At 40.8% G+C, this 15,293-nt stretch overlaps 1 protein-coding gene across 1 annotated transcript; it reads right to left on the bottom strand.

The window, feature by feature from the left end:
- Positions 1-4,341: 4,341 nt before the first annotated feature.
- ap3m2 (adaptor related protein complex 3 subunit mu 2) lies at positions 4,342-11,043 on the bottom strand. Its single transcript, XM_047592541.1, has 9 exons — positions 10,898-11,043; positions 9,488-9,772; positions 9,225-9,396; positions 8,210-8,347; positions 7,996-8,081; positions 7,619-7,752; positions 7,236-7,443; positions 6,880-7,024; positions 4,342-5,956 (listed from the first exon to the last, which is right to left on the bottom strand). The coding sequence occupies exons 2-9, from the start codon at positions 9,758-9,760 to the stop codon at positions 5,856-5,858; spliced, it is 1,257 nt and encodes a 418-aa protein (XP_047448497.1). The 5' UTR covers positions 9,761-9,772; positions 10,898-11,043; the 3' UTR covers positions 4,342-5,855.
- Positions 11,044-15,293: the final 4,250 nt, after the last annotated feature.

The following is a 15,293-nucleotide window of genomic DNA, read 5'->3' as shown; positions in this document are numbered from 1 at the left end:
TGGTTGGTGGGCCACCCCCTTCTGGGGAGAACATCTGGAGCCTGGAGATTCATGGTGATGTATTCCCAGCCTTGGCTCTGTCTGCAAGTGTCTACGGAGACAATATAAAACAGAGATACAACATTAAAATGAACTAATTTCTTTGCATGGCATATGAGGACTCACAGTCAAGGCCTATAGCTCTTGTGCTATATTAAGCATAATTGCGGGTCTGGCATTAAATGAAATGATATGAGGTGCTTTGCCCTACATTAGAGTTTAGACACGTCTGACGTCTGTCTGGATATCGTCTGGTTTCTAAACACAGCTGTCAGCGCCGTGCATCCAGTTGGATCATAGCCACGCAGGCCTACGTGAGCAGTTTGAGAAGGTGCTGTTTTTAGTAGCGGACCCCACACGCACCCCCCTCCTGGTTTATGTGTCCCTGAATGAAAGAAAGGGGGGATGTCCTCTTTGTCTCATGGTTGCGCGCTCCAGTCACCCATCAGTATCGTGAGCTGTGTTAAGCGGAGCCAGTTCCTCTGCCACTGCCCCGCAGAAGATGCGTCTTAAAGTTTTAGCAGCATTTGAATGAACTAGAGGAGTTGCAGCAGAAGTGTAGTTCACAAATGGTAGTAAATTTAGATATGACTGGGAGCAAGTCATAATCCAGCCACTCCCTAACTGTTTAGTTCAACTGAAAGTGAAAGGGAGGGTTCAAGTGAAATAGCGTGAGTGGCCACATAATTGTATATGCCTTGATAAATGCTCACTTTTAACTACGCGGAATGTCATTGCGCAGGCGCAGTGCGGCTTCCCCCAGCTCTACTGATTGGACACGTGGTTTAATCAGCGCGTTTATCAGTGTTGCTACTGTTACTGTACGTCCACGTGTTGGCCTGCAGGGCTCTCGCCAGGGGGCCCACACTGATCAAAGCGATCCCATAGAAACAAATGAGCATCCTTAGATCTGCATTAGGATAGAAGCCCTTATCTCTGCTGGGATACACAAAACACACACTGGCCTGGGTGAGAGAACACGCGCCTAATTAGTTTTGGGTGACAACAGTAACACTTTCACCACGCGCGAATACGCATTTTTATTCCCGTTCAAGCGAACTGTTGCGGTGCCTGCTATCGACGACTGTCATGCGATGTCCCCAATAAAATAACTCTAAACTAAAATGTTTGAAATAACGTAAATTGTGTTAACCATACATATGTAGAAATATATATATCCAGAAAACCGTTTTACTCGCAATTCTTCAAACAAACGTCAAACTTCATCCGTGTCTATAAAAGAATTAAATAAAATAAACATGCATGACATTCACATATATGAAAAGCGTCAACCTACCTCCAAAAACTCTTCCAAAGTCCTCTTCGTAAGTTTTTAGAGCGCGTGCAAAATAAAAGGCAAACTTAAGCAAAAGTATAAAATGTTTTAAAATATAAAATGTGAAGGGCACATTAAAAATGTGCACAGTTGCAAGTCAGTTTTTTAAAAAATAAAAAGTAATTTGCTCTTTCACAAAAAAAGAAGAGGGGGAATGAAGTTAGGGCTGCATGACATAACTGACTGAAAACTGCAATGTGTCTGGTCGAGAGAGAGAGAGAGAGCGAGAGAGAGGGAGAGAGAGAGAGAGAGAGAGAGAGAGAGAGAGAGAGAGTAGTAGTAGTAGTAATAGCAGTAGTAGTAGTGGTAGTAGTATCCTCTGGAGGGTTAAAGTCATCAGTAAATTATGGAGTGGAGCCAGTCAGCTGGAGCAAGGAGAATGAATAAATCCCAATTTTGAGAATAAAGTTGGGATTCTGAAAATTACACTATTATAGTATATTATGTTACATATATTATTCCCCAACCTTTAAGCAAAAAATGAAAGCTTATAAAGTCATAACTGTGAGATAACAGTCAGAATTCTGAGAACACACAGTATAATGTTCTAAAATCTGGAATTCTGAGAATAAATTCAAAACATTCTAGGAGTAAAGTCAGAAGCATGAGAGTAAAACTGGAATTATAGATAAATAAACATTAATAGTATCGCCAACACCATTAATGACCACAGTCAAGTTGGGTCCTCACAGGGAGGCGTTGTTGAGTCTTATGACCTGAGGGACAAACGTCCTCCTGGTGGTGGACATGGTTCACGATGGGTCAGAGTTGTTAAAGGTTCTTACCTCTGTCCCTACCACAGAGCCCTGTTACTCCACAGCAGGACATTATGAGGGCTGAACTTATGTTTGAAAGACACCAACCCCTTTAAGAGAACCTTGGTGAAATCTTGAAAGTTTCATGGGTAATTTAGATGTTTCAAAGGCACACACCAATTCAATACCTCCCACTTCTTTTTTATTTTTTTTTTAAAGAAGATTAGGTAGGGGACCAGATATCCTGCCCATTTGTCAAGAAAGATTTCAACCATTTGATTTTAAACGTTCCATTCATGATTTTAAAATCAATTGCCTTTCTACCACTATCCTGATAATCCTTTATTAAATCCCCATGTTTGATATAATGATGTTTGTTCTTCCACATGAAACTGAAGTTGGTTCTATTGAATTCTTTTACAATCTTTGGAGGAATTGTGAGGGAATGTGCTGGGTAGAACAGTCTGGATTACCAAATGCAGTTAAATCTCTCTTTGCAATTATTATTACTTTACATTTATCCATGTTGTCTAGGATAGTTTTCTTCTCACTCACATTAGAGCTTTTAGTTATCCAGATGCCAAGATATTTAATCTTGTTTTTGACCAGAGCGTTATACAGTCCAGACTGAGGGAAACTGTGGATACTCATGAGTCAGATTTATCCAGATTCAGATATAGACCTGAGGCTTGGGAGAACATGTTTATTGTTCCTGGTGTTAATGGAATCTATTCTTTATTTTTAGAAAAAAGTTGTATCATCAGCCAATTGATTTATTATTAATTTGTGATTGTCTATATCTAATGTTTGAGTTCTTAACAATTACTGCTAATAATTCTGCCACAACAATAAATAACAAAGGCAAGATGCTACGTCCTTGTCTAATGTCTCTTTCTACCCTGAATCTGGGACATGTGCCTTGAGAGAGGGAAACACAGCTATTAATATCAGTGTGTATCATTGTAATCATATGCAGAAATACATTTCCAAACCGCCTAAACGTGTCAATGAGAAAAGTATGTTCAACTGAATCAAAGGTCTTTTGAAAATTCAAACACAACATGAGACCATCATCCTCAACTTAGTGACTGTAGTCAGTAAGATCCAGAACCAGGCGGGTATTATGATCGTGGATAAACCTTCCTTTAAGGAAACCAGACTGGGCTGAGTCTTAGGGGCAGGGATGATACAGGATGTCTTCCACTGCAGGGGGACCCTCCTACGTTTACGAAGTTAAGGAGGCTCATGTTAAACACATGCTGAAGGACTTCTAAGAGTAAAGGAAAGGTAGTTTCCTGGAGTGGTTAAAGACATCAGTAAATCATGGAGTGGAGCCCAGCCAGCTGGAGCAAGGGGGAGGGTTTAGATTGGAGCCTGTACATATGAGCCCCTAAAAAAGTGAAATGGAGCTTTTTCTGTCAGAAGTCTGACTTTACGCTTAGATTTCTGAGAATGAAGAAGTCATTAGTCTAAGAGTAAATTTAAAGTTCTGTGTGTAAAGTCAGATTTCTAAGAAGAATTGTGACAGTAAAGCGGGAACTCTTTGGGTAAAGTAAGAATTCTGGGACTAGACAGAGACAGAGACAGAGAGAGGTACTTTCTTATGGAGGGGTTAAAGACATCTGTAAATCATTGAGCACAGCCAGCTGGAGCAAAGATAAAGGGGTTTTAAAGCTTTCTAAGAACTAGGACGAAAAGTTGGAACTGAAATATCATCCTTAAACTTTCAAAAAAACAAAAACAAAAAACAATGACAGTCTGACATTAAAATTGCTAGGTTCGAATTCTAATAATACACAGAATGATACAGAAACCATGATCCTCTGATAAAATCCTAAAGAAGTGTCTCAATGTTAATGAGTTACTACAAAAATCAGCTTTGGAAGTTAAGGTGGCAAATATAATGAGACCATGTGATCCTGGTTTGGTTCAGACCTGCGCATATTCTGGTTAAGAGTTCTCTCACTGTTCATAATTCTAAGATCATAGCACCAGTTGGTCTGGATTATTGGTCTCAAACAAGGTCTCTAGACCATTACGTTATGTGAGGTTTGCATCCTACCGCCCATCTACCTTGAATACAGAAACTGTGTGCACTAATAAAATAATAAGATCAAAGTAAACAACACAAATAATCATATCGAAAGGACCTCATGAGAGATGGAACAGCATTTAAGTTGACAATACTGAATAATAAGTGTTACCACTTGGTTATAACACATCCAGTCTTTATTTTTCTTTATTTCTCCAGTGTAACACTCCATTGGAGGCTGTTCAACAAACACAAACAAAATGTTGTAAACACAAAACGCAAACCTTCGACATTTCTTCTGAGGTACCTCGCCGTTCCTCCTAACACATTTTTATTTTGACTGTTTAATACCATGGCATATATTGGAAGCAGCCAAGAATCTTGATGCCAACCCTAAGAGACCGGAATATGATGGTGGGCTGATTTCAACAGAGACCCAGAGGCCTGAAAGCATCACCTTGAGTGTCACTGATTAGCTCAGTTGCCACGGCAACAACAAGAAATGCACGCTGTTGTATTTCTGACTGTAAGGGTTGTGATGCACTGAGAGGAGAGTACCCTTTTGTGATCAGTTTTGTTTTTCAATATACTGTGATGCTTGTTAAAGAACAAGCTTGTGGAGAGTTAACGCTTTAAAAATATAAAGATACAACATTACTTTAGACGCTGATCCTTTTAGTTAAATAATCATTGAAGTTGAATAAAACAGATGAACATGTACCTGAATTTCTCTCAAAAACAGCTCAAACGGCTTCTACATCCATCTGCACCATGAAGAAATGTTCGTACCAGCAGAGGTAAAAGTGCGTGAATGAGGACGGTTCCAGTGTCATATTCTCATGTCAGCGTGAGGACTCCAGTTAAATTATTGAAACTTTGAGAAAAGTGGACAGACAGACAAACGATGGGGCAGAGAGCCGGAAAGAAATAAAAAACAACGAGACAGGAGGGTAAAAAATAAAACAGGGGTGGGTTTCATGAGTAGTTAACAGTGTGGACTCTTTATAGCACACATAAACAATGTAGGAGCTGGTTCTGGAACATTCTGAAACTAAGTCTGTTAGAGCATATCCACCTTATCCATGTCAGTACTTCCTTAACTTAGCTCAATGTGTGCTGTAAGACCCCAATGTTTTAACTTGTGGAATTGCTTTGCAATGAAAAGATTAAAGTTATGTAATAATGCACAGGTCATAATATCTGTGTTTATAAGAATGTGTTTCCATGTACTAGTAGTCCAATATCCAGTCCAGTCAGCTACACACTTCTATTCAGTCAAACATGGTGGAAGGGTTCATTTCAATCAGATTGTGGCAACTTTGTTGAGATTTGAAATGTATGTCTGACCCGCCTGGATTTGGTTCGATTAAAACTGGTGGTGTAACAGTGTAAATGACGAGTACCGAGCAGTAGGATCAGTTGGGTTTGGTCCAGGCTCAGCTCAGACGGAAAAGGTTTAGGACACTTGGTTCAAACTCTTCAGACTCAGTCAGAGCTCTGAACAGTTTATAACAGAGGTTTGATTTTTATGTGCAATGGTCCACTTTTAACTGCTACACAGAGCCTCCAATTTGTGTAGGTAACCCTTGGAAGGTAAATGCGTATACACAGGGAATGTACCGACTCCCCTTCCCCCAACACGTAACCCTCAGTCTCATGGTGGTTTGGTCCGGTGGTAACAGAGCAGCAGTCTTTATGTCCGGACCTGGAACTTGCCAGCCTTGGTCATGTACTTGATGCCTTTGAACGGTTTGTACTTCTCACCATACATGTCCAGGCGATTCACCTTCAGTCCTGTTGCACAACACAAATCAAAGCTTTAACTTCACTGAACAACAAACATCATAACTATCTGGCTGGTACATCTGTCCCAAAGTTCCCCCTCTTTTTATCTACCCCAAACAAAAGAGGAAGAAGAAATGCGTTTGTACTTCCTTTTTCCGTTTTAGATGACGGAACCCTTAATATGTTGCTTGTGTAAAACCATTGTGCAAACCACTTGAAAGCAAACAAGTAACAACTTACAAAAAGGATCTAATCTAATTCAGAATATTTTACCACGCAGTAAATGAGAATGAATACTGTTGTCTGGATGGCAATATCTTCACGATCTCAATGATGTTTATGTAATGACCTTGTAGCTATTTAAGAGATTTTTAGAAAAGATCTCAAATGCTAACTACTTCATGAATTACATGATACTCATCTTTGTTGTGAAATTAGGATTTTGCACCAAGAGCTCCTTGGCTATAACTAAATTCCAGTATATAAAAATCACAAACTGGGAAATGCGCTACTTACTACCTTCGTACTCATTACCATTACAGAAAATTGTTTAATTAATTTATATTATGATTGTGACTATGAAAATTCAACACTAACAATCTGCTGTATAATATTCCCAGAAATCAACCTAGGACATTCATTTGTTGCATTTGGCACCATCTAGTGGCCATTACATCACTCTTCTCCAACAATGAGACAATCAGGTGACTGTCAGCTGAGTAAGCAATGTGACAGAAACTGTCATTTATCCTGCAGTTTAAGACAAAAAACGAAATGATATTCTTTAATTAAAGGTAAACTATGAATCTAACTCGTTGTGTGTTAGGTGACAGAGGCTCTCAACAAACTATTTCAGTGAATAAAGGAAATCCTAGAAAAACACAGCATGAATGTGTGAGGATACGAGGTTCAGATGGATGATGCATGCATACCTGAAATGGCCATCTGTTGGATCTTAAACTGGATGTTGATGGTGGGGTTCTCATCAGGTTTGGAGGCTCCAGCCTGGAGGCTCATGGTGCCTTTCAGGCTGGGAAGCTTCTGTGGGTTGATCTTACCAACATCCCATGTCAACAACTAGCAAAAGAATAAAAAAAATCAACATGGCGATAAGTACCACATGATAAACAGTGTAAAAAGAGAATTTTTAGCCCTTTTAAACTGTACAAGTAAATTAAGATGGGTTAAGGCTTCTACATTTAACCTTTAGCCATTCTTTTTCATACCTATGGTCATGCTATCTCCCATTCATCATTTATAAACAAACTCAGAGACAGCTTTTAAATACCTTTGTGACTGGGTCAAAGGTGTATGTTCCCTGGGAGGGATTGAGGCTGGCGTTGAGGACACCTCTAGGCAGCTGGCTGCTGACTAGGACTGACTCCACCGCCTTCCCCATGGTCTGTTTGGGGCCCAGGGTCAAGTCAAAACGTCCCTGGGAGCTTCCCTCCCGAAAGGTGATGTTGTGCTTGACATAGACCGGGATAGCCACCAGGCTGGAGAAGAAGCAGCCCAACACACAAGTCAGTAACGATCAGCAGACACAGCCCTTTTAACATTTATTGATTCTGTTTTGTTTTTGCCTGAGAGAAAGGTCTTTATGTAGACCACGCACAGTCTGTATCTACTGAATAAATAGCTCATGGATGGTAACGTGATGAAAACACTCACTTCTGAGAGCTCACATGGTAGGAGAGCAACCGGAAATTCCCATCAGGTGGGATAAAGGAGAGGATCCTCTCTGCTTCCCAGCGCTTAAACCGAACACACGGGTGGAAACTGACGTCATCCAGTAGCCGAGGATTCTGGGAAAAAGAGAGGCAAGTCAGGACATTTTTGGGATGTTAAAATAAAATGTACATAAAAAGCACTGTTACGGTTCTTCCATGGCTAATTTTTCCAATTCTTTAAACCATTTTTACTTCTTTGCTAAGTCAAACTATAGTGAAAGCTTAATGCTGCTGACTAACTGAGAGGGAAGCGCTACACAAAAAGAGACTGAACTGAAATTTCACAAGAGCCAAATTTATGAAAAAGAGGAAACTTACCATGAATGACAGAGTGAGGTCAGGCATGCCTGTCAGTTTTACGCAGGCGTCTATAACACCCTGGATTTCTGCTGTAATGGTGGAGCCTAATAACAGAGGAAGGAAGTTAATGTGAGAAGAAAACACATACAGTGAGTGCTAATAACTGTGGCATAAATCTGCCTGCACCCAAGCAAACAGAGATGTTTTACTAACAGGATATTCAGATAAATACCTGATTTATCAATGATAGCATCGATCTCCTCCACCACATCAAAATAGGCCTCGTTGTTGGTGTATTTGACCCCGGTGCGGCGCCATGGCACTACTGATAGCTGGCCAGTAGGGAGCTGTTCACCCACATTGGTGCTGCCTGAAACACAGACATTAATCAACGTTCTGATTGTGTATAGCGGAACATTATCATTTTATCTGAATGGAAATTCAGCCACCTGCCCATGAAAATAACATTACTTGGTTTGAACAGACACACAAAAATCTACGTCTACACCACTTCACCAGCGGTTCACATGAAAGAAGATGATTAAAAACCACTCGGGAAATCAGTAGAGTAAACGGTAGAGATGTCTCGATCGGTACTGGGGCCGATCTAAAATGATCAGATCTTTATTGGGCTTCTGGCAAGCCCGATCTTTTGAAGTTATTTTAGGTCTGTAATGGACCAGACTATGTCCCTGTTGCAGCCAAATGTCTCCTTTCACTTTGTTGGCTAGTGTCAAAGCTGCCAGAAATCGAAGAAGACGAACCAAAACTACATGGCTAAACATATCTGCTGAGTGAGGTACTTTACTCAAGGTGGCAGTAGGAGATTTTCATTCAATACTATCAACTTTATTTGCTATCCAAACACGCGATAAAAACGCGATACAGCAAATGCACTCAGGCACTGGCTGGCTGTCCCGGAACAAACACTAACACTAAAAATAAATTGTGTTACGAACGATTACGGAGGTTATGATGTTGGAAGACTAGTTCATTTCTGGGATAGAGAACACAGGTTTTAACGGTTTTGTTTATCTTAAGATAGAATCAGGACTAGAATAGGCTGATACTAAATACTAAAAGATCAGTATCGGATCTGGAGCAAAAACATTTCATTGGGACAACCCTAGTAAAGAGGATGCTATATGTTGTCTCAGCAGCTCACATAAACACTGCCACACATTATATTTAACACCAGTATCATTATTTGATGTCAGTTGAAAATGGTTTCAGTGTAAATAGATGACCTGTGATGGTGTTGACCATAGTGCGGAGGATGGTGGGTGGTTTAATAAGCTCTTTGAGGATGTTGGACTCTGTGGCCAGAGGGAACCCGTTATCCAGCATCTCCTCCAGCAGCTCGTAGACCACCACCACATTGTCTTTGATGGCCGCCTCCGTACACACACCAAAATAATCCTGAGAGAACGAAGAACACAAGCAGGAAATGAGCATTTGAAGTCCGGTGCAAGTCATTTGAACTAAAGTTAAATTGCAAGATGAGCAGAACCTGGAAGGTGTCGACGACTCTGTGCAGAAACTCGATGACGAAGAGCGGCGGCACTTCACTCTGGATGACCGCCACGAAGTAGATGCGATGCCTGAGCACGCTGATAAGGTAGTGATGCGGCGTGGGGATCACCGGCGGGACGTTCTCTGGCTCAGTTGCACGCTCCTGTGCCTCGAAGAAGTAGTCGCAGACAGAGCGGCTGACCACACTTTTCCAGTGCTTCTCCAGGAAAATATCCCCAGAGGCATTAACCAGGAACAGGCTGTGGATCATTGTGGCTGGAGGCTGGAGGGGCAATAAAATAAAAAGCTTCAAACAGTCATAATGTACAATGTTTGATGTGGACATATGAATTGCAGCTCTAACGACCAGCTATGTCCCAGTTCTGCAACAACATGTTAAATCACAGGATTTTTTAATTCTAATATCAGGGAGATAAACTCAGATAAAAAGAAGTATGAAAAGAATAATCCTTTTGACTTCAATGCCAACTATTGAAAAGAGAGCCCACAATGCCCTCACATGACACACACACACACTTAAAGGTTAAAAAGTTAATGTGCAACTACACATTTGATTTTCATGTTTTATATTCACGTTCTTCGGTTTATCATTAGGTACTAGTACTAATGCTAAGGAACATGTTCTAATGTACTCCTGCCCGAAATTTTAGCTTCATGGTTTCCACAATTTAAATAACAGAAAGAACTGTTGATTCAATTGTGTTTTCATTTCGGATAGTATTATATTGTATTTTAATGTCACATTTTTTCTGTTATTAAGCCTAGCCTATTTTGATCAATGGGCTAAGCTAAATAACAGAACCACTTGTAATTTAATCCAGTTTAACAGCACCACTTTCTCAACATAAACTGAACACTAGACCGTAGACACTGGGTTTAGTGCAGGACTGTTGTATCAGACTGCATTTGTTTTCCCGAGTGTACCTAATTTTACACAGCACACTCACATTAAAACAAGCTACGTTAAATTTCAACGTTTTGCAAGGGACTCTGGTGTATGGCTCTCTCCACACACATACAGCTCTTTAACTGTAGTCTACTTAATTTACAGCAGCTGGGGAAATATGACACCGGATTATTTATTAAATATGCGGCAAAGCTATCGAGTTCAGACCGGACATGACACGGAGCAACTAGAACCTGAGCTAACTGCAGTGGCACGTAGAGGCGAATAAACATTACAGCGAGCTAGGTATCTTTGAGCCAAGGCCTCCATCTCCACACAAGATGCTGCACTAGTCCCTCCTCCGGCCTCACAGTCTCATGACAGAGGAAAAGCCCCGTCACCACGTACACGGGATGAACACACGGTAAAATAACGACCCTGTTCTTATGCGTAAAAACACCACTTTCCACTTGAGGTATTTATAAACGGACTCTGACTTACCGAAGACAGTTTGTTCACGCTTTCGTCTCGCCTTTCGCCTTTCCTCCAAATGAAAGATTAAGCCGTCCTCGTCGCCTCCCGTTCGATGGAGCAGCAGATCCCGGTGACAGAAACCATAGAGGAGTGGGACGAGCCAATCACAAGCCGCGCTCACTGTAAAGCCCCGCCCACTTACTAGTGTCATAGGTCAACAACACGGAAGCAGTGACTCGTGACTTGGCTGTGATTGGTCCGTCGCGGGAGCGCTACGGTAAACACTGGCAAACCTGCCCGCTGATTGGCTGTAACATGTACACGGTCTGACATTTTGTTTCCACTATCAGATTTCATCTTGTGGCGTTCCTCTCCATTCAAACAAATTGATAGAGCGACATGTCCACAATGAATAAACTGAGCAGAGTTCAAAATCTATTTCGTTTTCACTCTCCAGGATACAATTTACTATACAAAGTATTTCTGTAAATAGAAAAATAGATATATGTTGCACAAAACCACGTTTATTAAGAGGCTGATCATGCTGGAAACAGCCTGAAGGTACTTGAGCTTTGCTAATTTAGGCCTGATAAAATATGCATAATAAAATAACAAACAACTTATTAACATTGTTTATTAGCACAAGCTGCTTTTCTGTACATTTCATTTAAACACTAAGGAGCTATCACTGTCTTTGCTAATATTTCAGCTGAACACAGATAAACAGAAGTCTCCTCCTAACACGTTATATGAAATAAGTCTTCTGTCATTCAGTTAAATCCCATGTCATCTCATCTTCTACTACCACTTATCCTCCTCCATCCTGGCCTGATGACCAACTAGTACTAATCACCAGTCAAGTAAATAACACCGATAATGTCAGTGTGGTACCTGTCAGAGGGTGAGATACAGGCCATTTTTCAGAGAATGTGAATGATAACACAAAAACACTTTTCTTTCACTCATGGTTAGGGGTTGGGTGAAGCCATTTATTATAAAACAACTTACTCTTTTTAAACCATGACAACAGAAACTACCCAAATGACCCTGATCAAAAGTTCACATACCTCACTTCTTAACACTTAATGAAATCAGGAGCCTGAGATGGTCACTCCAGAACATTCACTTTATTCTGCTGTAGCCAATGACAGGTCGTTGTCATGTCGGAACGTCCAAGTATGTACTATGCACAACTTCCAGGCTGGTGAGTGCAAATTTTCCTCCAGTATTTTCTGATAACATGCTTCGTTCGTCTCGCCATCGATTTTGACCAAGTTTCCTGTGCCTTAGTGGCTCACACATCCCCAGAACATCAGCAAACCGCCTCTGTGTTTCGCAGTAGGAATGGTGTACCTTTCATTAGGCATTGCTGTCTCCTCTCTAAATGTAATGTTCATGGTTGTAGTAAGAAGTTCAGTTTTTGGTCTCATCTACTGCAAATTACTTTCTTCCAGAAGTTTGGAGGCGTGTCTCTGTGCTGGTTGGCGTATTGTGAGTTTCTTCAAGTGCCTCCATATTGTGCATCTTGAAACTCCTTTCAACTCCTTGGATATTTTTTTATATACCTTATACAGTTCAATTACCTTAACCTGCAGATCCTTTCAGTCAGACAGAGATTCTTTTGCTTTCCCCATGACAAATCCAGAAATGTCAGTGCAGCACTGGATGAAAGCTTCAAGGGTCTGTAAGGATCCCAGAAACTCACTGACCTTTCATACACAGACAAACAGATCACAGGTGAGGATGGTTATCTTTAGTAACCATTCAAACTCATTTGTTTCAACTTGTATGCATGTTATAAGGCCAACATCACCAGGGTCTGTAAACTTTTAATCAGGATCATTTGGGTAGTTTCTGTTGTCATTATGATTTAAAAAGAGTAAACACAGTTGTTTGACAATTAATGGCTTCACCCAACAACTAAACACGGGCGGAAGAGCTCATCTTCTCTGAAATTCTGCCAGAAATTCTGCCAGGGTATGTAAACTTTTGAGCACAACTGTATATTAGCATTAGATATTAAAAGGAAATGTTTAAACCACAGTGTATCACAGTTTCCTTTGTATGGAGCTGTACAGCTGCAGACCAGGCATGGGGTCCATCCTTAACTCTGTCCACAGTGAAAAAAAAAGCACCTACAATGGGAGCATGAGTATCAGAACTGGACCACGGAGCAATGGAAGAAGGCGGCCTAGTCTGATGATTCTCCATCATAAACTGTAGAAGGCCAGGTGAATATATACAAAAAGTTAGGGATATTGGACATTCCGGTGAAATTTATGGAAAATGTTAACAGTTCATGTTACAGTAATATTATGTCATGAAAGTCGGGTATTTAAGTGGTAGCACGCAATAGTAATTTCTTCAATTTAAAACTTTATTTGAAACAAAAGCCAACAACTGACTGGATTAATGATGTTATTCAGGCAGTATTTAAATCACTGTACCATTCACAAGGTGTAGGGCAGTTCTGTATTGACTGGTCACACCTGCCCTGACTGTAACACCACCACCTCCAAAGACCTGGTGTCAACAGTGGCTGATGCATAGCGTTCTCCTTGATGTCTCCAACAGCACTGGCAGTCATCATTTCTACTCAGGGTGAATCGACTTTCATCAGAGAACAGCACTGAGGCCCACTGGCTCCTCGTCCAGATCAAATGCTCCATGGCCCATGCAAGACGATGAATCCTGTGTCTGGTGGTTTTGGTCAGGAACCCTTGCAGGTCTTCTAGCACGCAGACCAAGCTGATGTAAACGGTTTCGAATGGTCTGACGTCACACTTGGGTGCCTCTCACCTCTCTCAAATGTGCCTGGAGGTGAGTGGGATGCACTGTTCACAATAAAGCGGTCGTCAGCACGGGATGTGACCAAAGGGCGTCCACTTCTGTGCCTTTCTGTGACTCTCCCAGTCTCTCTGTGTCTCTGTTGCAACCTGCTGATGACACTCCAAGCTCAGTGGCAACTTCCCTCTGAGAACTTTTTGTGAGTAGTGTATGCTGTGGAACACCAGGATGCAAAGCCCAACCTGGTGCCAGGTTGTTGCCATGTTCAGGTCGCAGGAAGCATCAAAATAACATCCACATAAAATTGAACATTCATTGCAAGTCACTTTACGGGTTGGTTGTCATAATGTTATGGCTGATCAGTGTATACTTCCCAGCATGGATTACATCACCATTCAGAATTTCCAAACATTGGCCAACTGGGGCCTTTCTGGGTGGAGTTTGCATGTCCTCCCTGTGTCTGTGTGTGTTCTCTCGGGATACTCCGGCTTCTTCGCGCCGCCCAAAGACATGCTCGTTAGGTTCATTGGTGATTTTAAACTGGCCGTTAAACTGGTGTGAGCGTGAATGGTCGTCTGGCTGACCTGTCCATGCTGTACCCCACCTCTCGCCCAATGACAGCTGGGATAGGCTAGGTTCTTACAAGGACAATCAAAATGTAAGATAATATGTTAACATTATGTCTGTCATGCAGTTCTGATTACGTCTTTATTTAACGTAAATATAACTTGCTAAAGGCCATGAGGGGATCTGTGTTCTGCAGGACTATGTAAACAAAAAGTCACTGTTATTTATATGAGCACATTTTTACCGTAGGTCGGTAATGCCATTTTCTTCGAGTATTGTCATTATTCATTTGAATAATAATAGTTACCTCTTCTTAAGAAGGGCTATGTTAAGTAAAAATACTAATTTTGCAAAAGGCTTTGTATATAACTGGATTTTATTATGAATGTATTAAAGTGTATGCAGCACTTTGATTATATAAAAATAAATCCTAATTTGAATTTACAAACTACTGGAACTAAAGCAAAAGTCCAAGTAACCAGAGTTTCACCTACTGTCAAGATGTCATTTAGTGACATGAAACTTTCACAGTATGTAGATCTGACAAACTGGTTTAGTGAAAGCAAGAGCATGGATATGTGGACTTTGAGGAGGTGATTCTACAGGGACATCTAGTGGCCGAAATTGGTAAAAACATAAATGACTGATTACCCAGGTTACTGTACATCCAAAAAAAAAAAAGAAACAATGGAGGCTGGACTTGATGTCTGAACATCATCCTCCAACAGACCCCTGTTTATGCACAGAAGGGCTCCACCCACAGCTGTTCCTGATGAAAACAAACAAACAAAAACAGTCATTTAGAGCTGAAGTTGAACAGCATTTTAAAAACAACACTAAGTTGTCTTAAAACTGGATAACCAAAGTCAGACTCTTCATAAGTAATAACTTAGGCTGCCCTTTTATTCTACACAAACAATGTTATGATGTGACTGAATCAACCTCCCAACGGGCTCTTTCTGTATATGCGAGTGTCATAGCAACAATTTAAGTGATTGAAACATTGTAAGAACTTGCTGGCTTCTCTCATTTGTTTGATAATAAACGCATTTTATAATGATTATAGAGA

Source organism: Mugil cephalus, chromosome 8, assembly GCF_022458985.1.
Source record: "Mugil cephalus isolate CIBA_MC_2020 chromosome 8, CIBA_Mcephalus_1.1, whole genome shotgun sequence".
Taxonomy (NCBI): Eukaryota; Metazoa; Chordata; class Actinopteri; order Mugiliformes; family Mugilidae; genus Mugil; species Mugil cephalus.
This window is presented reverse-complemented; position numbering and strand designations above follow the sequence as displayed.